General features: G+C 45.6%; 1 protein-coding gene across 1 annotated transcript; it reads right to left on the bottom strand.

The window, feature by feature from the left end:
- Positions 1-1,473: 1,473 nt before the first annotated feature.
- Atp12a (ATPase H+/K+ transporting non-gastric alpha2 subunit) lies at positions 1,474-27,183 on the bottom strand. Its single transcript, XM_075948974.1, has 23 exons — positions 26,594-27,183; positions 25,757-25,912; positions 23,801-23,860; positions 22,068-22,268; positions 21,171-21,284; positions 20,124-20,258; positions 19,884-20,001; positions 19,355-19,623; positions 18,152-18,350; positions 17,902-18,011; positions 16,146-16,280; positions 13,026-13,218; positions 10,858-11,033; positions 10,012-10,148; positions 7,171-7,321; positions 5,982-6,150; positions 5,740-5,894; positions 4,090-4,213; positions 3,764-3,909; positions 3,227-3,360; positions 3,027-3,128; positions 2,508-2,599; positions 1,474-2,332 (listed from the first exon to the last, which is right to left on the bottom strand). The coding sequence occupies exons 1-23, from the start codon at positions 26,600-26,602 to the stop codon at positions 2,304-2,306; spliced, it is 3,114 nt and encodes a 1,037-aa protein (XP_075805089.1). The 5' UTR covers positions 26,603-27,183; the 3' UTR covers positions 1,474-2,303.

Here is a 27,183-nt window from a genome sequence, read left to right as displayed (position 1 = left end):
ACTGAATTACTGACAGAGATTAACTCTGTAATAATTGCTACTGTAACTAAAAATTAAAAACCACGAGGAAGGCAACATTGTTGTAGCTTGACGCACAATATATAATGGACATTTCAATATTTATATAAACCTCAGTGATGAGCCCTGTGCTCAAATTCCTTTCCAGGGAGGGATACATAGCAACGTCTACCCCTCCTCTTAAGGTTACAGTGGCAAACTTAAGTATGATTCCACCCAAGTTTACTCCGAGGAACCAATGGTTTTATTGGGCTTCCTTATAGGTCATAGATAGGGGGTTAGCTACAGGAGTGTGGCTGTACTCGAAAGTCCTTACTCAACAGGAATGATGCCTGGCTCACAGTCACATAGATGGAAATCCATAGTCTTCCCTGGCCCATATACTCTAGTCCTCCTGCTGAGCCCACAAGCCTCCATGCAATTAGAGTTGCAGATGCGGATGGTAGGGAACAGCTGGGTACTCTGGGGAGGGTCCTGTGACCCTCCCTGCCCCTCTGTGAGGGGACGTAAACAGTCAACAAGCCCAGCTGGCATGATCTTAGCAACCTGCACATCTGAAACTCCTGAAGAAGGGGCTATTGGGCTCAGAGGACAGTCACAAACAGTAGCCCTCACTTCTTTCAAGTTCCTAAGTGTGTCCCCTGAGCACACATGGCCCTAGGTTTCCGATTGCCTTTTCCAGAGCTGTGGCCCACAGCCGGCAGCAAGAGCAGCAGATACCGCACCCCGCTGGAAGTGAGCACCATCAGTTCCATCAAATCAGCATGTGATAGAGAGGTTGGGAAACCAGCTCTCTCTAACGTGCTGCTGAGAAAGGAATCCTGATGGAGGGACGGTGATGAAAGAGTTGAGAAGGAAAGCTCCACACTCCCAGATTGTCCATGGGCAAATGAGAGCAAGAACAAAACCACCGTGAGTGCCAGAGTTACATCTGGAGTTTTAGTTACTATACCTAAGAGAGCCATGAAACCAAACAATGCCTCTAATCTGCCAGCCCCTTGCCCAAAGCTGATGTTTATGGGAGATGACAAGACACATGTTGTCACTCCTAAACAAGCTTGTTTGACCCAGCTGCACCAGATGTGCTTGATCATGTGGGCCCTCGATTCACAGGCAGGAAACGCACCAGGATGTATGCTTGCCCCTGATAGGACCTGATGGGAAATACTCAATCCACTGCAAAACTTGACTCAGGGCCATTTTTTTTCTTCTTCTGGGAAACCAGAGATGGACCTGGCCAGAGTCAAGCTACCTGGCCAGTATTTAATTAAAGCTTGCTTCAAATTTGACTTTAAACTATGGTAGTGGTTTTAGGGATTAACACCGCCCACCCAACCCAACAAATGCAACCAACAACAAATCCAAGATCAAAATGGAAATCACATTTTATCTTCTTGTGTCCTGTGTGCTGCATTCTGGAAACACCCTCGAATTATAATACCACAATGACACTTTGCTTTATAAAATGTCTTTTACTTAAAAACAAGGTATCACTGGGTCTTTCAACATAGTTACACGTCTCACACATAAACACACCTAGCAGTCATAACACAAAAACACAACTGACATAAAGTGATCACTGGCGAGTGCATGGCAATGTTTTACCAGAAATAAATATCACTATTTAAGTCACAGGTACCCTCCGCTGATTTTAAATTCCAGTAAGCAAAAAGTGTGTTGGGTAGATTTAGGAGGGTTTGTTAGGCCTCTATGAGGTTAAGAAAGTGAGGCCTAAGAAAAGTGGTGGTGGCGTACACCTTTAATCCCAGCACTCAGGAGGCAGAGGCAGGTGAATCTCTGAGTTCGAGACCAGCCTGGTCTAGATAGTGAGTTCCGGGATAACCAGGGCTACACAGAGAAACCTTGTCTCAAACAACAACAACAACAACAACAACAACAACAACAACAAAGAAAGACAAGAAAGTGAGACTTGAGGAATCATATCCTAGCCTAAGGCAGATCCAGCACACACCTTGACCATACAAAGTTATTTAACACAGTGAGTCTTATATACATATAAATACATTCTTCCCTGTGCTGCTATCTGAATTTCACATAATTTAAAATAAGGAGGCAGACATAGAGACAAAAATTCTATATAAACAGTTAAATCTCAGCTTTAAAATACAAAACATAATGTATGCTTCATACAGTTTTCTGTAGGAAAGTCCCTCTTGTATGGGATTTGACAGCATTCACATTGTGCAGAAGCCTCCTAGGGAGTAGCCAGACATGAAGAAGAACATCTCTGACATGCCTCTGGGAGATCAGTGAGCGACACGATCTCAATAATACATGTTCTTATCCCACCAGCCTGTGGAGGTAGAGAAGGGTAAATCAGAAATAGCCTGTGGGAGGTGGTGTACAAGCTGATACAAGCATCATCAGTCATGGGGGTATACTTCATTGACCAGGGGCTTGCCCTGCACAGCTGGTCTGGTTTCCAGCTCAGTAAAACAAAAACGTAATTCGTTTTCCTCAATACTCACTTCCAGGGTAGAGCCTGATGAAAAGTTTTCGCATCTCGTCATACACCCAAATCAAAATGGCATGCGGCACAGCCACAAACCAGTACTGAGCCCTGCAAACAAAAGGAGGAAAGTGAGCCTTGGCTTGTCTGAGGAGATAACCCAGACCCTGGCCAATAGCGGATGCAGGGGCGGGGGCTTTCTCTTAATTTTCCTTGCCTCACTGGAAATAGCAAATATGTTACATCACACAAGACAGGTCTTACTTAACCCAAGATGGGACTGCTAAAAGCAGCAATGGCCTTTGAGGATCCCTATTGGATGAGAGTGGCGATGGTCCAGTTAGGCCTAAAGAATGCTTTTTTTTTTCCCTTTGGGAAATAGGAAGGTCAAGGGATGGGTTCCCATAGCTTGGGGGTCGATTTAATCTCTTTGGGAAGATTGGAGAAAGAGCCCATGGGAACCCTTATGTTTATTCAGATTGTGATAGCTCAAAGCAGAAGCTGGTGTCCTACGTGATCCCACTGAAGGGCAACTCACCTGAGCATGGTGAAACTCAGGGCTGTGACACTCCCGAGACCGTAGGACAGGATCAGTGCCACAATGATCTGCGAGGCGATCCCCACCCAGATGACTTTATTTCTGGAAAACACACGGAAGCAAACAGATGTGGAATTTCCATGTGTCTATGGTCATGTACCCAGAAGACTGTGCCACAGTTAGGTCAGACATGGAGGTACCTGAAGAGCCCCTGCTGGAAGATAGAATTCCTCCGGGTTTTCCTGATGATCAGATCTGCAATTTGTTGGATCATGATGGCAACAAAGAAAGCCGTATAACCTGTGTATTCTAGGTATTTTCTCTGATACCTTGTCTGTCAAGAGGTAGAGATGGATGAGACCATGAAAACTCTCCCAGAGGAAAACTGAAATCTGACCCTCTTTCCCCACTTCACCCAGATTCAGCGTCGACTGTCTCCTTGTGTTCATTCTCTTTAAATAGACGGTAAGGGAAAGATACTAGCTTTTGCTACCCCATTGTGGGAGTTGGCTTGGTTATGCTTCCACATCGACTGCCGAACTAATGCAAAGTGAGTTTGAGAGACGAGGTGTCTTCCCCAAAGACCCCATTGTCACCAGAGGTCTTCCAGACTTATTAACCGAGTAGCATCCAAGGCTGTCTCATCAAGACCATTCAGGGGAGTGGGGGTTCAATGACAGGATGGGTGGGCAGTGAGAAGAGAAGAGGGCCAGGTGGTGGAAGGACTCTTGACTCACCCATTCCTGCCCGTAACTATCTTCCAAGTCATTTATATCATCTGTTTCCCATGCTACCCTCAGGTTGATGAGAGAGGTGGGCCAAAAGCCCTGCTGTGCATAGACAGTGAAATAGACGAGGAAAGCGCCCAGGGCTTGCATGAGACCTGAAAAAGTCAAAGATCCAGATGTGAGTGCTGTGTTGGGCCCAGAGGGCCGCCTTGTTCTAGTGCTCTTCTGAGCCGTCCTCCTCCCCTGCCTAGGACTGGAATGTGTTATTTGGGAGGGCTCTTGTGTAATGAGCCATGGGTAGGGGGATGGCCAACGATGATACACCCTCCTCATACCAATGTGCAGGTAAGAGTAGATAGCAAGCTGCTGGTTCACCAATCTGTCTTTCTTCTTGTGGCGAGGTTTCCTATTCATGATGTCACTTTCAGCTTTTTCATAGGCCAAGGCAATGGAGGGAATCTAGAGAAGGAAAGACCCCCATGAAACGGAACTCTGGAAAGAGAGTGATAGTGAGCAAGGGGGGACCAGTGGTAGGAGTAAGTGGGTGATAGAGATGGGGAATGGGGGTGCATTCAGAGTGCAGATAACAAGGGTGCATTGCCTACATGGGATTTACAAGCCTCCATCTTTAAAAATCAGTCTGTGTTTTGGGGCTGAGGGTGTGGTCAGTGGCACCATGATGCTAACTAGAAGCACAAGCGAGGCCTTGGGTTAAAAAAAAAAAGTCTATCTGCTTTTTAAAACTACCTGGCAATTCTAGATAGAGCCAGTTATAACATAAAATGTCATCCTTCCCCTTTGGCATGTGTCCAGACCACAAAGCAATGTGGCAGAATAGTGGTGCTCTCACAGGTCCTGTCACTAAGAAATCCCTTAAAAGACAGACTATCCCCACATCCAGATGTTCCGATGCAGAGGTATGGGCTTGGCTAGAGAATTATATTTCAAACCTGGCCCACGCTTGGAGAATCACTGCAGGCTGAGAAAATGAGCAAATGTAGAAGGGCTTGGGATGTTGGAATATGGATGCATTCTCTTTTAGGAAGGTTATTTCAGTTCTCCCTTCAAAGACAAAAATCTTTTATTTTCCTCATAAAGCAGGGATCAGATCTAGGTACTATATAGACGTAGGGAGTGAGGCCATGGCCAGGGCCGCCTTGGACTGTGACTTTGACTTGCCCTCTGTTACTTTTCTTTTCCTCCTTGGCCTGGATAAGCCAGAGTCATATGGGGGCTTTCGTGAAGCTTTTTTTAAAAATGGATACAGGCTGTAAGAGGGGAGTCTTAGATGAATGACTGTTGGAAATAACAACAAAACTCTGAAAATGCCGGACAAAGAGACTCAATATATCCCGGCAAGAGCCCCAACCAAACAGCAGCAAAAACCAAGTCCATTATTTCATTGTGTATTTAGTGAGGCCCTTCCGGTTCACTGTCCTCTAACTTAGCATGGGGTGACTGTGGGCTGTCACCCCAGGTACTTCCTCTTCCCCAGAGTATTATTGTGTGATTGCTTCTCCAAACCATAGGAGTTGAATCTGATGAAGGCATATTCTTTGAGAGAGCCAAAACCATGTCTTTAAAAGAATAAAAAATCAGTACTGGAGATCAAGCCCACTGAGCTGTATCCTTAGCCATGATTCTTATCTTAAAAGTCTTATTCTGCCACATTGCTTTGTGGTCTGGACACATGCCAAAGGGGAAGAACGACGTTTTATGTTATAACTGGCTCTATCTAGAATTGCCAGGAATGAAATAATTTTCATTTCCAAACACTTGACCGATATCTCTAGTCTATTGCTGGGAAGCATGGCCTGTGGACCCACAGAATAAGGGTCACGTGGAAGCTCACTAAAGATGGAGAAATGGCCCCATGGCACAGACTTATGAGAAGCATTGATTTTGTTCATCATGTGGCTCTTGGAGGCAACAGGTATGATCTTTATATCCCTGGGGTTATTACCAGGTCTTTTAGTACCACTTACAATGTCTGTGCCCAGGTCGATGAATAGGATCGTAATGGTGCCAATGGGCAGGGGAAGCCCAGCAACGATGTAGATCAGAAAGGGGCAGAGCTCAGCGATGTTCTTGGTCAGGGTATAGGCGATGGTTTTCTTCAGGTTGTCAAAGATCAGGCGACCTGGGGAAGATGTGCCTCTTTATAGGACTTGCTGCTAGTCACCCAGGCAACCTGGCTATCAGGATGGCACCCTGAAACCTTACTCACCTTCCTCCACCCCTGTGACTATAGACGCAAAGTTGTCGTCTAGCAAGACCATGTCCGCTGCATTTTTAGCAGCATCAGAACCTGCTATGCCCATAGCAATCCCGATGTCTGCCTTCTTGAGGGCTGGAGAGTCATTCACACCGTCACCTGTCACAGCTACAACCGCATCCTGCGGGGACCCCGTGAGAAAACAAGAGTGAGGCAAGTGAGGAGACCATGGGTCCACCAGGAAGCACACCCTACACCTTTTGTCTTGAGGCTGGAGAACTACTGGAGCCAAAATGAAGGTCTCTTTGGGAAGGAAAGATAAAGATGGACAATCTTAGAAACTCTGACACAGACTATGCAAATGAAGAAATAAAACAAAATCTCCAGCATGCATGCCCAAACAAAGAGGTGTTTCACAGGGTCAGCCTTACATATTGAGGGGTTCTGAATTGGGTGGCACAGATCCAACCACCCAAATTTAGAAAATTTTTGAAGAACAAAACCAAACCGGCTGTGGTAGCATATGCTTGCTTGTGCTTACACTGCATGAAAAGTCGAGGCAGGAAGATTGTGAGTTTGAAGCCAGCCTGGGATACACAGGGAAACCTTGACTCAATAAACAAAAGGAGAAAGGGTGACAGACAGGCAGACAGACAGAGACGAAAAGGGGAAATATTGGAAAAAGAAAACTGCCTGCATAGTGAACATGCACAGATTTTCTTGACATTATTTCCTCCAAGCAATATGGACTATATGGTGTTTATGCAGCACTGACATATGCTTCAGATACTATGAATCATCTGAAGATGATTTAAAATACATGGAGTGTGAGTACACTCTATACAGATATTAGTTAATTTTATAAATACAACTTGAGCAATGGTGTGTTTTGTACTTGTAGGAGTTCCAGAAACGACTCCCCCGTAGTTATGAAGGACCATTTCTTACATTTCACTTCCTTTGTTATATATATTTACATTTAGAAAATCTCTCTATATCTGTATTCTACCACAGCGGCAAGTGCTTGAGTGGCTTCTCGATCAGAGCCAATGTTCTTGTGATATAGTAAAGAAAGAGAGACTGCATGGCTATGGGATGATCTCAGAGGCGAAAAGAACGCCAGTCCTCCCGATATCGGCGCCACACTTCCCAGTGGGGTAGCCAGGCCTTTCCAGTCATCTGGGAGCTGCTGCTGACATACCTGCCTCTGACAGCCCTCCACGATGATCAGTTTCTGCTGGGGCGATGTCCGGGCGAATACGATTTCTTGGTAGTTGGTTAAAAGGTCATCCAGTTGTTCTGGGGTCATGTCCTTCAGTTCCATGCCTGTCACCACAGCGGCTTTTGCTTCTCTAGGAAGGCCAGAAGAGACAGGGTGAAGCCAAAGCCCAGCTCTTGTGTTGAAACCCAGTTCTGTGCATGGTTTCTGTTTTTCTAAAACAGGAGACCATTTCCTATTATTCTATAATAATGGGAATAAATGTCAACTAGTCTTTTCCTTCTAGAAATGGGTGAGAAATGGTGATTCCCTGCGGCAATGCTTTACTACACAAGCAGAAAATTGCCTCTTTGGGATGAGTACAGAGCTCAGAAATGAAAAGTTTGCTGAAGTAACCACCAAGCCCTGGGTCTGGTTGCCAGCAACACAGAACAAACACATACAAACCCTGTTCTTATGTTCTGGTGTTTAGACTCCCCTTATGCCTATACACATAGATAAAGTGCCCTTTTGTTGTTTCGGGTTTATAGAAGCCCACCGTGTACAGTGTGCTAAGTTGGAAGAATAGTTTAGTGAAGTCTTGGAGCACAACCGTTACCCACTGACTATAAAAATGAGGTTCTTGGGCTGTGGTTCATAACCTTCCTAATGCTGAAACCCTTTAATACAGCTCCTCATGTTGTGATGACCGTCCCCCCTCAACTGTTACTTCATAACTCTAATTTTGCTACTGCTATGGATGATAACGTAAATAGCTGTGTTTTCTGGTGGCCTTAGGTGACCCCTGTGAAAGGGTCATTCAAGCCCCAGTTTGAGAATTGTTGCTCCGGGGACTCTTGATTATACAGATAAAATGTGCTACTCCTCTGATGAACTCTTCATCAGAGTCCTAGCTAGTCCCTGAGCAGACCCCAGGATCCCTTATTGGCTTGCCAATAAGGCCAAGTGCAGCCTTGAAGGTCAAATGTGGCAGACAAGGTCAAGTACAGTTTGAGCTGTTGACCTTCCTAGAGTCTTGGGTTCTCCTCTCGCACCCACCGGCCTCTTTGGGTTCTGAGGTGCTAATGCTTCCACTACCTTAAGGTCTCTACGCTTGTCTCCCTTTCCAGGAATGGGCGTTTCTCACTTGGGCATCCCTTAACTAATACTTCATGTTTTAGCCTTCGAATCTCAGCTTACATAAGGTAGAAACAAAACATTGCATGCCTTATTTTTTTATGTCTTGTAAGTTTGCAGTTTTTCACGTTTGTTTTTCTTGTTGATACCAAATACTAGAATTCTAGCTCTTTGGCAGCACAAATTGAACTCAACATTAAAGGACAAGAAGTTGAAAGAGGATGTGGGGTAAATCTGGGAGGAGTTAGGGGATGGGGAAGCAAATATGCCTCAAAATACATTGTATGCACATTCTCAAAGAACTAATGAAAATGTATTTTCAAAAAGTATATCAAGGCAAGATAAGAAGGAAGAGTATTTCCTTGCTTCCTACAGCTGCTCGAATGTGTGGATATGGAGCCAGAGCTGACGAAGCGGATAAATAAAAATATTGACAAAAAGTGTCACTTGTGCTGGGGATGTCACATGGCTTTGTGACAGAGCACTAGTCTAGGTCTGACAAAGTAAACAAACCAATAAACAAATAATCCATTTCCCTTCTGGTCAATGTTGTGACTGTCATAAAAATGTCGGCCGCTTACTGACTGTTCTAAAGAAATAAACAGGCCCCACCCCAGTTTTGGCAGAGGGCTGTTTATTTATACAAAGGAGTGATGGCAAGGTTTGGTTTTGGGCAATTGTTGCTGTGCCCAGAGGCTGCCACCGTTGTACCCTACCTAGTAATTATTATCACCCAGCAGCTGTGTGTTCCTACCAGGCCTAAGGGCCTAGGTAATTGTTCTTTCCTTTCTCCCTGATGCATGAAAGATGGTCCAACTGGTGACATTTTATTTGACCCACCGCTCTGAAGTCTTTGACTCATTATGCTATTCCAGGTCTAGGCAGCTCCTTCCCTGTGAGTCTCCTCATTAAACCACTCTCCATGCCCCCCCCCCCCGCTTGACCCCCTCTCCTTGCCTAGATGGAAAGTTTCTCACTGGTGGGACAGTGTTCTAGTGTCTGGCATATAGCCTGAAGGCAACAACTAAGTGTTGAAAGAATTAATCGATAAGTGAATAAATGAATGGATGAGCAGAAGACAGACATGATTGACAGAATAAAGCTTCCATTCTGACAAGTAGAAAAGCACAGTATGTTTGCATGGCTACATGTTATGAAGTCAACTGAACATGCAAATAAATACCTAAGGTGTATGAAACCAGGATTCTCAGTATCCTTAATCCTACAGCTGGATCAATAGCAAGTGATTTCATCTGCTCTTTGTTTTTCTCTTTTAAGCTGAGGCATAAAGTTTGCAGATCTCTGTCCTGTGCTGTACAATAATTTTAGTCAATGATGCAGGACCCATAAGATCATCTTGCCTAGTGATGCTATCCTAATTTCTTTGGACACACTCTTGGATATTCAGCAACAATAAAATTAACATTTTATACAGGGCATAGCTTATTGTTAAGCTATACCTAACTTTACTTCATTGAATTTTGAAATACCAGACAAGGATAGCAATGCAGTGCTTGTCATGAACCAGATACTCAATAAAATTTTCAATGAACGAATGAATGTAAATTATAAATCAAGACAACATAGCTCTACCCTGAGAGGGCATTAGTCAAAAGGGTAATTTGATCCCACTAGCAAAACTCTTTAGAGTCAGCAGGGCCCAGTGGGTAAGAACTTGACTTTCTGCTCTGTTGGTTCTGTGGTTACCTTTTGTTGACTTGCTCCACAGCAATACCGCGGCGTTTTGCGATGTCTTCCACTGTCTCATTGTTGGCTGATATGATTCCTACGCTCTTGGCAATGGCTTTGGCTGTGATAGGATGATCACCTGTAACCATAATAACCTAGGACACAGAACCCAGAAACTCGTGGGTAATGGCTTTGCTGGCTAAGTAGGGGTTATAGGTCATATTTACTAAGATACTGCCTGCTCTCAAAGGACCTAGAGAGTGCTGTGGTTTTGCTCATGAGAAATTCTGGATCTCAGACGCCACTGTTTCTAAAGAAGGCACTGGTCCTGTCTGGACTCCCTTTTGCCCAGGCTTCTTTCATATCGCCCCTGATGCCAGAAGAAGCCTTCCCGTTTGTTAGGATTTCCTTTGTAAAAGGGTCTATAGGCGTCTCCTAGAGACAGTCTTGTGCTACTTTAACAGTCTTTCTTAATGCTAACACAGTAATAAAATTCATATTTAACTTCCATATCATGAAGATAAATGAATTATTAATAAAATTCATATGTAACTTCTATATCATGGAGGCAAATGGATTATGGAAAATAAAGTATTAAAACCCTTTATTATCTATCATAGTCCAGGACAATATAAGGTCTAATTCACGGCACTGGCAAGTTCTTCTTTCTGTAGGTACTGCGTTGGTTCATCCCCACAGACACTGTCTTGCTTTTTGAAGACAGTTACCGAGATCTTAGCAGAGTGAAAGAAGAGGTCCAAGTTGAGAATTACGATGTTCACTTGAAGAGAACTAAAGACTCCCATGGTAATTTTTTCTTAGAAAGGGATATGATATATAGATAGAGAGGAAAAGAACACTCACCTTGATCCCTGCACTCCGACACTTGGTGACTGCATCTGGGACGGTGGACCGAGGGGGATCAATCATGGACAGAAGCCCCACAAAGCAGAGGTTGGAAGTGGGAAAGTTTACGGTGTCTACATCAAATGGGTAGGTTTGGGGAAACTCATCTGCTGGCAGGTAGAGGTGGCAGAAACCTGGAAGGGGCAATCGTGTTGGAGTTAGTGAAACCAGGATTAAGTATGACAGAGGATGAAGAGTTGGGGGGGGGGTTGTTGTGTGGTTTGGTGGTGGAGGACATGTTTAGCATGTGTCAGCCGCTGGGTCTGAGCCAAAAGCAGGAAGGAGATGACATGATGACACACACTCAGTCCTTTACTATTTTACCAACATATAGTGTGTACCAACAGTTGTTTGATCCCTTCAATTCCATAATGCATGTTTTTAAAGAAAGACCTACTTCATCCAATTCCATCCAAAAGTAATGTCCTGTGTGCCTGTCAGGTGTTCTATGCTGTGCTCTAGAGATGTAACATCCAAGATAAGCCCAGTAAGACGTGCTTTATTTCTGAAGATGTCTCCGGTTAGTGGTGAGACTAACAACTGAACACATTAAACATGGCATGAACCGTAGCATAGAGCTACACGTCAGAACAGAGCATGGATGTTTTCTAAAGAAGGAAGGCTGGAGTGAGGAAACCATTTCAGGAAAATAAACAAGCACAGGGAAAGAAACAACCCTGGGTCTTTGGGGGAGTGGTAGAAAATTCAGCCTTAATTAAGCTAAGACTAGGAGTAACCGGGTAGAACCATTCTTTTCTCTGGGGCAGAAGTCAAAGGCATTCCTGTGTTTGATAGAACTCCCAGATCATGTGACTTGCATCAGTTTTTACAGTAAATAATCGTCACCAAGGCTCACTGCTTCCTACGTCTCACTAACCAGGCCTAGAGGTCAAACAGGAGGTTCCTAGAGTGACTTTGGTCAGTTGGGGGCCAATCTTTCTTTGAAAAGATTGCTTGGTGCTGTGGGTTATGTAGGGTGTGTTTAAATCATTAGCATCTCATTAGCATCTCATTTACACATTTTATCTACTGTACAAACTCAAATATCCTGTGGAAACACACATTCTACAGATTCCGAGGCAAGTGGCAAGCACTTTTATGGTGTTTAACGAACCTTATCATCAACCCTGGGCTGTGAATTCCTGGTTCTGCACTTCTGAATAGGTGCCATTCAGTCAACCCATGCTTCTGATAGTGGAACACACTGCCCATCACACCACTTCAGTGGTGAATTGCTAAAGTTCCTTCCACGTCCAATATTCCCCGCCTCAGTTCCTTCGTTACCTTTCCCCTACTCATAAACTGAGATAAGTAAACATTCCTGAAGTCACCATTCCTTTCTAAGGAGTTGCTGAGTCTTATCTGCTGGCTCACAAAGCGCCATCACCTGACCCTGCTTCATGCTCCCACCACCTGGCTTGTGTCAAATACCTACCCCTCCCTTGTTCTGTGAAATGAAAGCAGCCACCTCTTAAGGAGCCCAGTGTCTCTCCTCTTGCTGCTTCCAGCAAGGATGACTCACAACCAACCCTGGCTGTGACTGACCCGCTCACCGTTGTGACAAAGCTTTCAGTACTCCCCCTAACCGGAAGACAAAACTCCAGGTCCTCGCCACGTATTTAAGAACTCTTCGTGATGGCCCCAATCTCTCTCCCTAATTCTGTTTCCTGCACCTCCTCCCTCTCATCCATCCCGCAGCACTGCATGGACCACTGGCTTCACCGTGTGCATAAAGAGATCCCTTTCTTCCTCCTCTTAGCCTTTGCAATTGTCTCCCGTGGATTCTTTCCCCTCCTTCCACCCAAATACTGCCACTCAAGGCCCAATTTAAAATGTGACTTCTCTGAAGTCCCTGACTATGTCTGGAATGAACCCCATTCTTCCCAGTGAAATCTTACAGCAATCTTTTACACGTTTCTCTCTTGTTTATGTGTTTTTCTTTTTTCCTCACTGCTGGGGATTGAACCCACGACCTCACACATGTTAGGCAAATGCAGCACCACTGAACTACACTCCAGCCCCTCATATTCTTTATATGATCCCTGTGTTGCCATGGCTACTCTGCTGGTTAATGGGAGTTCTTCATGCCTCTCAGGAGATGAACACAGATGTTCTACCATGCTCACCCAGCACACGCTCGCCCAGGCCTCCTAGCTCCATGTAGGCTGTGTGGAAGGCGTCGGCAGAGCTCTTGTCCAATGGCTGCTCCTGGCCATTGATCATGATGGTGCTGCACTTCTCTAAGATCCTCTCCGGGGCTCCCTTCATCACCATAAGGAAGCGCTTGTCGTTAGGGTCCTCTGTCTCATGTATGGAGAGCTGGGAGGGCATGGATTGGGCCAGTTAGATATGGCATCTTTGCTGTGGTTCCTCCAGTTAACAATAGGACAGGCAGGCAAAACATTTTCTTTCTTTCAATTTGCCCTCCGAGGGTAAAAGCAGAGGAAGAATCATGGCACCCCCAGCATGGCCATCCTTTGGCATTTGTAACTAATTAAGAAGCTAACACCTAGATTTGGGTGACTCAGAGGGGCATGCTGAGCTGGAACCCACACTTGGGTGCAGCTTGCATTTCAGACACTAGCTCTTTAAGGCCCTTTGAGGAGGCCTGATGCACCCCTCAGCAGAACAACCTATGGACAGAGGTATTGTGAGGGTTCTTGTCTCACCTCTCCCTGCTAGTGGTGAGCAGCCATCTTTTGTGTGTGCACACACATATGTATATGTCTGGGTGCATATGTGTGTTCAGGTGTACATACCTATGTGTGTATGACAGTCATGTGTGAATGTGTGTGTGTGTGTGTGTGTGTGTGTGTGTATAAAAGGTAGAGAACAAATTAGGGTCTTGTTCCTTGGTGCCATCCACCTTGTTTTTTGAGGGTCTCTCATTGACTTGGAGTTTGCCCATTGGCCAGACTGGTTGGCCAGTAAATTCCAGAGATTTGTCTGACTCTGCCTCCCCGATCCAGCTTTTGCACATGAGTTCTGTAGATCAAAGTCAGGTCCTTGTGTTTGCCAGGCAAGTGCTTTGCTCACTAAGACATCTCCCCAGCCTTGAGCAACCACTTGCAGATACTGAACTGCCAGGGCTAGGGGGAATTCCTGTGCCTCTCTGTCTCAGGATGGATCTAGCTTTACTCTCTGGACATAAGGGAAAACAGTGGAAATTCGAAGAGGAAGAAGGAACGATTACAAGTAGCCTTTAGAAGCCAGTGATGCTTCAGAGTTCACAAGTTTAACACAAATATTCTTGATCCAGCAAGCCTACTTCTAGAAACATCCTGTTAAGATAATCAGCCTAATAAAATATGTATACATCATAGTATATAATAATCAAATGGTTAAATCTGCACATTATGTGGGCACCACCCAGAGTCAGACAAACAAGCAGACACACCCACTTGTACCTCAGCACATAAAATAATTTCAGAGAGACTTGGTATCTGTCTGTCTGTCTGTCTGTCTGTCTGTCTGTCTCTCTCTCTCTCTCTCTCTCTCTCTCTGTCTCTCTCTCTCTCATGCTGGGAATTAAACCCAGGGCTTTGTAAATTCTAGGCAAGCACTCTACCATTGAGTCAGATGTTCAAGGACAGGAAGATTTTGAAATCTTTTTGGAGAAAATAAGATATAAAGAAAATTGCCACCGCTTTGGGATTAGCAGTTGATTCCAAATCAATAGTTGCTAGACACTGAGTTATCAGAAATGTATATTATTTTTAAAAGTAATAGAAAGAAAATAGGTTTGCCAGTTTCCTTTTTTTTTTCAGTGACCAAGAAAAGGCATAAAACCAACCAGTTCACTAACCAGAACTCAACCCAACTCAACCTAACCAAACCAAGGAGCTTCCTATTGGTTATTATTATCGCCTTCCTTTTTTTTTTTTTTTTGGACAGTAGGGCTGAGCTCAGGGGCTGAACTTGCCTAACACATATGAGACATCCCCCCACCCCCCATAACACAATTCAATCCCCAGAACCACAAAGAAAAGCTCTAGACCCAGGTGTGGTGGCACATGTCCTGCTCACACAACGATGACATCATCTAGCATGTCTACACTTTACTGTTACACAAAGTCCTGCTCACACAACGATGACATCATCTAGCATGTCTACACTTTACTGTTCCACAAAGTCCTGCTCACACAACGATGACATCATCTAGCATGTCTACACTTTACTGTTACACAAAGTCCTGCTCACACAACGATGACATCATCTAGCATGTCTACACTTTACTGTTCCACAAAGTCAAAGCCATACCCCTCAGCTCAGCATGGGATTCTGTAGGAAATCCCACTGGGCAGGCAACTTGTTGGCCTGAATTGAAGAGGATAGATATGATTGATGACTGGCCATTGATATAGTGGTTCAAAGCCACTAGGCAATGACGGCCATGTTCTTCCTGAGCAGTGGGCAGAAAGGAGGACCCTAGCAATGGCATACAGAGCGGGAATAAAACCCTAAATAAAATAAAACACTTGACTGGTCCTCAGAAGGGCTTGTCTTCTTCCAGGGCAGTCTCAGGCACGCTTGCTTCATGTGGCATGTTTGACATTTCTGAATCGGTGCAGTAGACTCTGTAGATTCTAGAGACTGCCAAAACTGCTGGTGCCACTTACACACTGTGAGACTGTGATCTCAACACATCCTAAGTGTTCTATTCCTACTCCATAAATTGGATTCACTGGTCCTACCTTATAGATCAGTTATAAGGGTTAAATTAGATAAAGTAAATAAAGTGATTTATTTAGTTGGTTCTTAGGTACTTAGGAGATTGGCTCCAGTGCCCAAGAATATTAAAATATAAGGTGTTCCTCATACCCAATATATTACAAGACATAGTGTTTACACAGGACATAAGCACACTTTCCCTTAAACAATCCTTAAAGAATCTCTAGGCGACTTATACTTCTAATATGATATCAGTGCTATGTATTCAGAGAGTGTTCCAAGCCTCTTGCTCCCTCTCTCTGTGTGAGCTTGCATGCAGGATATGCACACTGTTCTTAGGAATAGAAGACCCCAAGAAGCTCTTTGCCTTTGTTTCTCTACCCTACTTCAAGTTTGGCTTTATATCTTTTCTTGGTTGTTAAAAGAAGAGGAAGAGGAGGAGAACAATGACAACACTGGCAAACCTGTCCTGAGTTTACCAGGTGCTCACATACCTCGCACCCCGCCAAGGTCTTTTGAACCCAGGGATGGTCTAGAATACAACGGATTGTGTAAGGAGAGGAAGAAAAACTCACCTGAAATTTGTTGGTAGAATTAAAGGGAATTTCGGCTACTTTGTGGTTCCTTTTTCTAATTTCCATCACGTCACCCAAAACAACCTCTGAGAACTTTAGAAGAGCAGTTTCAGAGGCATCTCCGACCACAGTTCTCTGGGGATCAAAAGAGAAAAATGTTTACAGCTCATCACCTAGATCTTTGGAGCTATACATTTTTCTCTGCTCCCTTCCCTGTCTCTCCCCTCCCCTTCAACCCTCTCCCATGATCTTCATTGCTCCCAATTTACTCAGATCTTGTCTTTTACTACTTCCCATGTAGATCAGATCCATGTATGTCTCTCTTAGGGTTCATTGTTGTGTAAGTTATCTGGGATTGTGGTTTGTAGGCCGATTTTCCTTACTTTATGTTTAAAAACCACTTATGAGTGAGTATATATGATAATTGTCTTTTTGGGTTTGGGTTACCTCACTCAATATGCTGTTTTCTAACTCCATCCATTTGCCTGATAATTTTAAGATGTCATTATTTTTCTCTGTTGTATAGTATTCCATTGTGTAAATGTACCACATTTTCCTTATCCATTCTTTGGTCGAAGAGCATTTAGGTTGTTTCCAGGTTCTGTCTATGATAAACAATGCTACTATGAACATAGCTGAGCCCATGTCCTTGTGGTATGATTGAGCATCCTTTGGATATATACACAAAAGTGGTATTGCTGGGTCTTGAGGAAGGTTGTTTCCTAATTATCTGAAAAATTGCCATACAGATATCCAAAGTGGCCGTACCAGCTTGCACACCCACCAGCAATGCAGGAGTGTTCCCTTTACCCCACAACCTCTCCAGCATAAGTTGTCATCAGTGTTTTTGATCTTGGCCATTCTTAACAGGTGTAAGGTGGAATCTCAGAGCTGTTTTGATTTGCATTTTTGAGACTGTTTTGGATGAACCAACAGGCTTTGATCAGTCGAAGAGAAAAGGTCACAGGACTCTCAGTGACTGAGCCAGGACCATGGTAAGAACACAGACCAATGGTGCCACCTACAGGCACTAGGGAAGCCTGCGCTAGAGGGAGCTCTGTGAGGAATGGGGGCTTCCTGAGTTATGGCCTAGGTGAATAGGAGACAGATGATCAGGGAGAAAAGGCCTTCTAGAAAGCAGATTGCCAGAGTGGAAGTACAGGTGGGTAGGGTAAGATATGGAGGTTCCTGAAAAGTGTTTGTGGTCAAGATTCAAGTAGCAGAAAACAGGGACCCACAGAGGAAAACTGAGCAAAGCTAGGTGATCAACCAGTGTTTAAGGAAAATTGGTGGCAAATGAAAAGAATGGAGGGGAAGGGTAAAAGCTCGGAGGTCAGTGAGAAGCGGCTTGGAAATCAAGATGCGAGGTACTGATGATCATAGAGGCATGAGGTTGTATGTATTTCAAACCAAGAATGGGAGGCCTTTGTGGCTCATTCGCTAGAAGAAAAATCAAGATAATTTCCCAAACCTTTGGCCCAAGGACAAGCAGAATGATTATGTCAATGGAACCTTTTTGACAGCCTATTGACTGGAAGCCAGGCTGGGCACAGTGGAGAGTGACAAGAGTGGCCTTATAATTTCTCAGTGATGGAGGGAGTGAAGAAGACCTTCTGCTCATCTCAGGATAAGTCAGGTTTGCTCTTACCAGGGTAAACTCTACACAGTTGGAGAGCCTGACTCAAGCACCCAGGTAGATGCACAGAGTGACCTCATGCTGCCTGTGACATAAGACCAAGAATGGTGGTAGCTCTACCTTCATGATGGGGACATTTTCCTGGCCTGGCCTGAACTCCGCTCGGTTACACAGTGTTATTATTTTGGACAAAGAAGCCCAGGTCCCAGAACTTTGGTCAAAGGCTTGTTCTAGAACAGAAAAAGAACAGTGGTTAATGAGGGTGCTGGGCCTGCCCTGGCCCAGTCACACCCTTCGTTTAAGACCAGAGACTCAGGCAGCCCTTTGGCTTGGTCCCTGTCTTTGGGCTAGAAGCCTCCACAAAACTCACTTGTTTGGTTTTCGCTTGTATCTGCCACAAAGATCTGATTGTCAAACCACAGATGAGCCACGGTCATTCTGTTCTGGGTCAGGGTCCCCGTCTTGTCTGAACAGATGATGGAAGTGGAGCCGAGGGTCTCCACTGCCTCCAGGTTCTTCACCAGACAGTTCTTCTTAGCCATTCTCTTTGCTGTCAGTGACAGGGTGACCTGGCAAGATGGGGGGAAAGATACCTTGAGGACAATCAGTTTGAACTCCGGTACCTGGGACTGACTTTTGGGAGAGAGCAGGATACAGTTAGACCAAAGGCGATATTACGACAGGAAGTCTGGATTAGTGAGTTGAAAGCCACCCCAAAGCTCTACTAACCATAATCTCAAAAAAAGATTAACTATAGAACATTTTGTCTCTTCTTTGAAGAAAGTGCTCCCGAAGTCCGCAGGCAGCTAAGATAGGCCATGGAGCTATGGCTGGAATTCATGCAACTCAAAAGAGAGCTCAAATAGCTGGGGTGTGGTAAATTACTTGCCTAGCATTCACGAGGTGCTTGGCTCCATGTTCAGAACCACAAAACAAAGCAAAACCAAACCAAACCAGGGAGTGAGACCTGGAACTTAACAACATTCTTCTCCTGTCTTTGGCTTGTCTTTTGCCATCGCTCGTGTAGTTATATGACTATCATGTGAGCCCTCTGCCCTACCCCACGGGCCTGCACAGCAGCTTGGGGAGGAGGGAGTTTTGTCTAGGACTGAATTAGATGGATCTGGGTAAAAGAAGGCAGGAGAGCCATGGCTAAGTTTGAGGCTAGGTAAGGAAGGCGTTAACGCCTTCATAAAGAGAAGGTGTGGGGAGAGGGGGTTTTAGAAAATAAATCAGAGGAACACATTGCCTCCAGAAATTCTATAAATGGGGGTTAAAAGCTCATCTTCTCTAGATGTTAAGAAGGTGAAACAACCTATGTGAATTAAGCTAGATTTGAAAATTTAATTTCTAGGACAATGTGTCCAGATATTAGAAACATTACGATTCTTTAATGAAACCGTCTATTCAGAATGTCCCATGGTAGTCTCTGGTGTGTGTGTGTGTGTGTGTGTGTGTGCTGCTCTGTAGATGGGAGAAGGCGTGGCTCTGCAGCCACAGCGGTAGGTGCCAAGAGTGCTGGGGGTGGGGTGGGAGTGGTGGCGGTGCAGGCTACCTAGCAGCATAAACTCACGGTGACAGTGGCCAGGAGGCCCTCAGGTACATTGGCCACAATGATGCTGATGAGGAAGATGATGGCGTCAAGGACATAGTACTTCATGCACACGGCGATGATGAAGAAAATGACGCCAATGGACACAGCCACCCCTGCCACGATATGGACGAAGTGCTCGATCTCAATGGCAATGGGTGTCTTCTCACTTCCAACCCCTGAAGCCAAGGAGGCTATGCGACCAATGATGGTGCGGTCGCCCGTGTTGATGACAATGCCAGTTGCCGTGCCTACAGGGAAAGAAAACATTTTCCTCCTGGCTTTCTGCTCACAGCCCTCTCTGGTGGCCTGCACAGTGAGCCAGCACATGACAACACAAAGGCTGCCGTTGGTTCTCTGGTCCCCTCAATTCTGAATTTCTTCTGGGAAAAGCTTTACAGCAAGGGACTGGAGAGGACAAAAACCTTGGGCCCAGAGAGAGAGAGAGAGAGAGAGAGAGAGAGAGTTGATGCAAGTGAGACATGCTTCCCTGAGAGCCAACTGGCCTTACCTTCCAGGCACGTTGTGGAATAGAAGCCTATGTTCTTTGTTTCCAAGGGATTTTCATGGGTAAACTCAGTTGAGCGAGCCTGGGGCTCAGATTCCCCAGTGAGAGAGGAATTATCTACCTGGAAAAAGTTGAAAAGTAATTCAAAATCAGCTACGTGAACCCCTACTTTTTCCTTCGTGGGGAGAGAGGGCCTGCTACCTCCCAGCAGGCTCTTTGAGGAAGATGCTCCTGGATACTCACTTTGCATCCTTGGGAAAACACTAGTCTGATGTCTGCAGGGATCTGGTCTCCTCCTTTAATCTCCACTACGTCCCCCACCACCAGCTGCTCTGCAGGAATGATCTTCTTTTCTGAGTCTCGGATGACAAGAGCTTGCTGTGGAAGGAAGTCATGGCAGACGCCTAAGCCCCTGGGAAGCACACTTGCCTTTCCACTGTCTGCACCTACGAAACCCCAGAGTGGAGGGCCCCGGGACCCCTGGCTATCAGAGTGGTGAGGCTAAAACTGAAGACTGTTTCACATGGGTGTCAAGAACTAATCTTTTTCGAGGTCTGTAGTTGGAACCAGAAAAATCTACCGTTGCCTGGCAGATATGAGATGGGGGAAATTATTTATTTATTTAATATTTATTGGTGTTGGGTCCCCTGGAACTGGAGTTACAGACAGTTGTGAACTGCCATGTGGGTGCTAGGAATTGAACTCGGATCCTCTGGAAGAGTGGTCAATTCTCTGAACCACTGAGCCATAATGCCATTCCCCCGAGGTGGGGGAACTTTAATGAGGGAGTACCCTGCTCCTTTTTTGGTGCTACAGGAAGCATCTCTTGTACCCAGATCTTCCCTTCTATCTGATGGTTCTGTCATCTGGGGCCAAAGAGGTTTCCTAGCTATAGATACAATGATTCCTGGGAGGAGAAAGGGGCACTTGGTCCCCACAGGAACATTTAGGGCAACAAGCTCTGAAAGCAAAAAACAGTCACAAATAGAGTAGATTGGATGGATCTCTTTGACTGTCAGTGAGAAATATTCTAGAACCATCTGAGTGACTGTCCAAAGTGGTTCAGAACACACTGTGCAATGACTCATGTTCTGTCCTGCTTTTCCCTAGACGGAGCATTTCCCTTCATCTCACTTTAGCCCTGTGACCCCCTCAACCCCTTCAACTAGGATCAGAGACATTATTCAGAAGTAATTTGCCCAAGATAGGCCAGACAGCAAGAAGTGGGGTCAGGGCTGCCTCCTTACCCAGAATTCAGGAAGACACCAGAGCTGGGAGGCTCCTACTCACCTGGGGGATCATCTTACTAAAGCTGGCCATGATGTTGGTGCTTTTGGCTTCTTGATAATAAGCAAAAATCCCCGTTAAAATAACAACCAGGATAAGTATGGCGCCCAAATAGACCTGGGTGGGGAGGAGAGGTCGCAGTCAGAGAAACAGATGGGGGTAGCAACCTCTAACCCAATAACCCCTAAGCTGAAACAGTCTAGTCTAACTACCAATGTGACATCAAAGTGCAAAAGTCCTGCCTGATCTCATGTGACCAGTCACAAATACAGAGATGCTAAAAGTAGTGACAAGAATTACCTGCAGGCAATAAAGATGGGGCAAATTTTGTGAAGGAAACAAATTTTGTGCTAACATTAAGATATCTTGTTTTATACAGACACACATCCAAGCCCCCACCCCCAATCTGAGATCTAGAACACTTCTTTTCACTCACTCTTTGCTACTGTGCCCAACCTGGGGACCATGGACGTTCCCTCCAAAGCTAAGCCTATCTGATATTTAACACCAGTGACCTCCTACAACACCTAGCTTTTGGCAGCTGGTTTCTTTCTCTTAGCAAGGTATCAGCCAGTTCAATTCTATGGTATAAGCCAGTATAACTGCCCTCCATGGGAAAAGGAGAGAGATTAGCTTTGAGGAAAGAGAGTTCCAGAAATACTTCATTATTCCCCGGCTCCATTACAGACTAGCTGTTTTGTCTGTATTCTAAAATTCACACTTATATCATCGGAAAATGATACATCCTTTGCTTCACAGTGTGAGAATTCCTGATTTCCCTATGTTCACCACTGCCTCATGGGTGGTAGAATAGCTTTAGCCCAGCTCTGTGCTCACTGAGAGCCTTGCTTAGTGACTGCTTCTCCTTGTAACCAAGCGGAGCCCAGGATGGTTGCTTACACTGTCAAGGGATGCAGAATCACTGAAATACTGGATCACATATGCGATCCAGCACAAAATGGCACCTATCCACAGAAGGATGGAGAAGCCCCCCACCATCTGCTTGAGGAACTTGATAATCTCTGGAGTTTGCTTGGGAGGTGTAAGGGCATTGGGCCCATCCCGAGCCAGGAGTTCTGTAGCTTTGACGCTGGAGAGACCCTGAAAAAGCCAAGAAAAACACACAGAGAAACAAACAGTTGTCTTCATGTTTTGTCAACTGCCCAGGGCCCTGGGAAAGTGAAGGATACCTCGTTCTCCCAATTCCCACTTTTTAATTTTTTTCCTTTGGACAAAGATTACTTTTGTTTTTATCAGTGGGGTACCATGTGTTATTTAATATGTATACATTACAAAACGTTTAAATTAGGTTAAACATCTGTCTCCAACAAATATTTCATAATTTGGAAACTGTGCTAGGGCTTACACTCAGATCTTGGAAAGTCTTTTACATCATAGTCAACCCTCTTTTTACTTTTTATTTTGTGACACTGACCTATAACCCATACTGACCTTGAACTTGCAATCCTGCCTCAGCCTCCCAAGTGCTTTGAAACACACATGTGCCATTGTACCCGGCACAAACTCTCTATCATAGACCATATCATGTTCATATCCTTTCTTCCTAATTATGTGTAAGCTAGAGGCAATATCTCTTGTTTGTTCATTTTGGAGTCTGCTCTAGGATCTAATGCTTTCGCTAGGTAGTGACTTAAATATTTGTTGCAAAGCTGGATTCTGAGCTACTAACTCATCATTGCCTTTCACCTTGCCTCTTTTTTTCCAGAACTCCTTTTGTCAGCAACTGTTGAAAACTTACAAGGCAATTCTAGAGATATTTCTAATAGTACAGCCAGCCTTCTGCTCTCACAGATTCTGTCAACGGAAGGATTATCTACCTATTCTCACTGCCAGTCCAGTGTGAACCACATACAAGTTTTTTTTTCTTGTTTCCATTTAAACAAATGAATATTCATTTTCTGTCAAGGGGTTCAAACTTGGGCTAGAGAGATAGTTCAGTGGTTAAAACCACTTGTTGCTCTTTCACAGGACCTGGGCTAGCACCCCTGTGGTGATACACAACCATCTTTAACAGTTCCAGGGGACGTAATGCTCTCCTCTGGCCTCTGCAGGTGCTGCATGTATGTGGTTACATGCAGTCAAAACACTCACAAAATATAAATAATATATAAATAAATGCTTAAAAAAAGAGGCTTAAACTTTTGAAATCGAACTTGAATTTGAATTCATAGAAGGAAGCAATATTGTGCAGTGAGGAATTTGTAAAGTCCCGTGGGCGTGCAGTGTGCTCTGGTTCCTTGGGCTCTGAGATGGAGACTCTGGGTCTTTTCTTTCTAGCAATGGCCTATCCAGCCACCAATAAAAAGAGTTCCATGCACCATTTTACTTCATAAACAGCTTCTGGCTATAACCTTGAGAAAAGTATGTATCATTCTGGGGACCACAGCTCCTTTGCTGTCTATGCCTGGGCGTCTAGCTCAGTCAAAGGACCTGGTTGGGGCCTTGGGTCAGACACGCCAGCTCCAGCAGCCTGAGTGGCTTATCTCAGGATCCAGAAAATGGACAGTTTCACAGGTGTGGCTCTAAGTCACCCACAGCCTACACAAGCCAGCATTCTTCCTCATACAGTCAGGATGCTTGTCCCCCAGACGATCCGACCCCTGATGACTTACCCGAATGATGTTTGTACCATATTTCTGCTCCAGTTCTGTATTACTGAGTCGGTGGTCATCCTGGAATTCACAGAAGGAAAGGGAGTAAATGGCCTCATTCCAAAAGACTCCACCCCAACTCTGACCCACTTTGAAAGCTTTGGAAGTAGCACAGGCAGAAAGGGCCAAGAAGGTTGGTGAGAAGCAGAGAAGTCTGTGCAGGGAGTAGAGGTTCTGGTGCAGGAGACCCTTGACTTGAATCCCTGTCCTCCACCCCTGTTAGCACATACTGCACTTGCTGTTGCCACCCAGGCCCCGTCCTTGATTTCTATGAGCAATGCAATGGCTGCTGGCCACACTCTGACCTCATGCAAGCCCTGGCATCCTCATCTTGTAGCTATGAGATAGTTGGATGCTTCACTCAGAGCTGGATGCTAAGACTGGCCGAAGGTGATTGGCAAGCCCAAAGTACCCATGGGATGAGATCAGGAAGGAAGGGAGAGTAGAGTCAGGCACCAGTGGTTGTGGATGCTCTCGGCACTCCTAAGAATCGGGGTAGCACAGGCTCTCCCTTCAGAAGGGTTAGTTCCAAGGCTCTAGTTTGCTGCAGAGATCAAGGTTCAAGGGCATCCAAGCATCATGTCACAAACTGAGGGACGTATGTGAGAGGCTTGAGAAAGTGGAGGGAGGACAAGAGGCTCCTTTCTTACAACGAAGCAGGAAAATGGGCTAATACCGTGGGAATGATTTTTCTATACAGTATTGAGAGTACTCTAATTTCCCATCATAATTATAGGGAGAGCTGAGCATAATGTCTGATGCCTGAAATCTCAGGACTCAGGAGGCCCGCACAAGAGTATTGCAAGCTCAATGCCAGCTGGGCCACATATCAAGTACAAGGTCAATCTGAACTTCACAGCAAGATCCTGTCTCCAAAGAGAATATAAATAGTTTGATATAGGTAAAAATTTAAAACTAACAGGCTTATGAGAGAATAGAGGTATAGTCAAGCAGCAATCTTAAGGGGAAACAGGCATGTCTTAAATGCTAGAGACATACAGGACATAATAATTCTTTTCATGTGTTATCTAGCACTGCTCTTGGCCTTGACCTATCTCACTTAATCCTCTCCACAACCTGAACGGATAGGCATTCCTAGTTGCATCAGTCCAATGGTAGCCCAGCAAGCACTGGGCTTTGAGGTTGGCCTATAGACTGCAGGGATAATCTAGCTGAATCTCAGGCTCCCTTTAGCCTTCCTGAAAGGGTATCTTAACCTTCACATCCAGGGCAGCTTGTAAGAGGTCAGGTTTAATAACCCAAAGTCCTTCCTTCAGAGAGACTGACTTAAGATACATAGCTCATTTCCACCTCACAGATCTTACAAACTTGTTCCCATTTTATATAGGGAGAATGGAGACAGGGGTGGTTTCCATGGAGCTAGCGTGTTTGTGCCCAGTTACAGCTCAGTCCTAGAAAAGGACTTAGATTTAGCCTGGTCAGGTTCAGTATTTCTACCCCAGGGCTGTTTTTCCAGGAACACATAAAACCTCACAAGGCCTATGGCTTTGGTTTTCCATCTTTGGAGGCTGTAGCTCAAATACTTTTACTTGCCCATGGAAGATTGGCACATAGTTATTTATATCTCAAGAAAGCAGCTGAGAACGAGAGGGATGGTTTCTGCCTCTTGGGCTTACAAGGGAGGCTTTAACTCCCTGTCCTGCCTGGGACTGCCTCCAACCAGAGCACAGGCATTTGGCAACAAGGATGAGTGGAGGCAGGAAGACACAGGAGGACAGGACAGAATGAGGAAAGATATTATCACACTCTGGACAACAAACAAACAAGGAAGTTGGAAGCCTTCCAGGGTATCCCAAGCTACTGAGACCAGTTTTTCTTTACCAGAGAGAGGGAGGTTATAGAGACAAGTTCTCAGTGGCAAGGGGCACCAGGCCCTTTCGCCTTCAGGGGACTGACCAGATCAAGCTCTTTCTTAAGCTCTTCTTTCTCATGACCCTTATTGGGTTCTGAATCCTTGTTCTTCATCTCCTTGAACTTCTTGTCATCTTCCTGGTCTGTCTGATTGACATCTTTAGTTCCATTGAGCTCCACAGAATAAATTTCTAATGTTTTCTGGAAGAGAAGCAGAGATGCAATATTAGCCCCAGATAGGTTTTCTTGAGTAGGTGCCAAGTGGCTCTCAGAGGGTGAGGAGATGCCCAGATGGAATAAAAATGCTGGTCCCCCCTGCTCCCTGACTTGGAGAAGAAGTGGAGGATCGTGGGAAGCCTCCCCCTCTTTCCAAAAATATTTCTCTTCCTCTCTGCGTTGACACGAGGCTTGATTGGCACAGTCCTGGCAGTATCTTTGCAAGGATCCTTTCTCTGGGATGGGGCAGATAGAAAAGTTAGCCAGTTTCCCTAGCACCTTGTGGGTCATTCCCAGATAGGTCGCACCAGACGGATCATCTCTTTTTCTTAAGGGAGGGGTGTAGTTCCAAACAGACTCACTGTAAGCATGGCTTTTCAAAGCACCTTGCATCCAACAGAATCCTAGCGTCATCTCCAAACCTGAGCTTTCAGAGCAGGTGCTGTGTGGCTGGCTTGACAACCCTGGAGACCCTTCCTACACATCTGCACTAACTTCTATACACTCCCAACACTAATTGCCATATATATTCTTGATGGCTGGGAGTGAGTTAAGTGTTAAGATTGCCCACCCCCTATTGTCCTGAGACCTGGCATTTCTTTTTCTTTTCCCAGCGCTTCCCGATGGTCTCCTAAGGGCCCCACTAGATGTGGAGGCTGCACGCACCCGGCGCATTCTGTGGATGGTAGTCCAATCCGCTGGTAGACGGATATGAGGGCACGGGATGCGGGAGTGCTGCGGTGAGCCGGGCTGGGATGAAGACGCGCGCGTTGCCTTAGTGGTACTCCAGGCAGTGATGCACAGAGGCAGTCCCGGTCTGGCGGTGGCGGGGGGGGGGGGGGGGGGGGGGGGGCCGCGGCGGCGTCACAGGTCCTGGTTGCTGAGAGGCGACGGTGATGAAGTTGGAGTTGCAGAGGCAGGCGCCGACCTGGACCCGGACCTTGCATGCACCTCCGCGGCCAATTGCCAGCTGTGGCGTGCGCCTTAAATGCAGCGCGCTCCGCCCACGTACCTGGGGCGACTCAGCTCATTCGGCTGGGGACGCCCCTGGGGATGAAACCCTAGGGCGCACAGGCCTGGGTGGGGTGAGGTTGGTGGCCAAAGATCTAAGAATATTAAGGTGGGAGCCCCTCTTGATACCTGGTTGGGGGACACGGGGTCTTCCTTAGGGAGGGTCTGGCAACAGCTCAGTCACTGGCTCAACAGCAGTGGCACGCGCCAGGTGCGTGCTGCCCCCGTGTGCACCACGAGCGCTT

Source organism: Microtus pennsylvanicus, chromosome 15 (genome assembly GCF_037038515.1).
Source record: "Microtus pennsylvanicus isolate mMicPen1 chromosome 15, mMicPen1.hap1, whole genome shotgun sequence".
Classification (NCBI taxonomy): domain Eukaryota; kingdom Metazoa; phylum Chordata; class Mammalia; order Rodentia; family Cricetidae; genus Microtus; species Microtus pennsylvanicus.
Note: the sequence above shows the minus strand (reverse complement) of the source record. Positions and strands in the feature narration are given on the sequence as shown.

Excerpts from the sequence above, each read along its gene's own strand:
- Atp12a (XM_075948974.1), bottom strand. Across the intron at positions 23,861-25,756 it reads TTAAGAAAGAGCTTGATCTG|GATGACCACCGACTCAGTAA; the intron begins GTCAGTCCCCTG and ends TGTGAATTCCAG. Across the intron at positions 19,624-19,883 it reads TTCCACAACGTGCCTGGAAG|GCACGGCAACTGGCATTGTC; the intron begins GTAAGGCCAGTT and ends CTTTCCCTGTAG.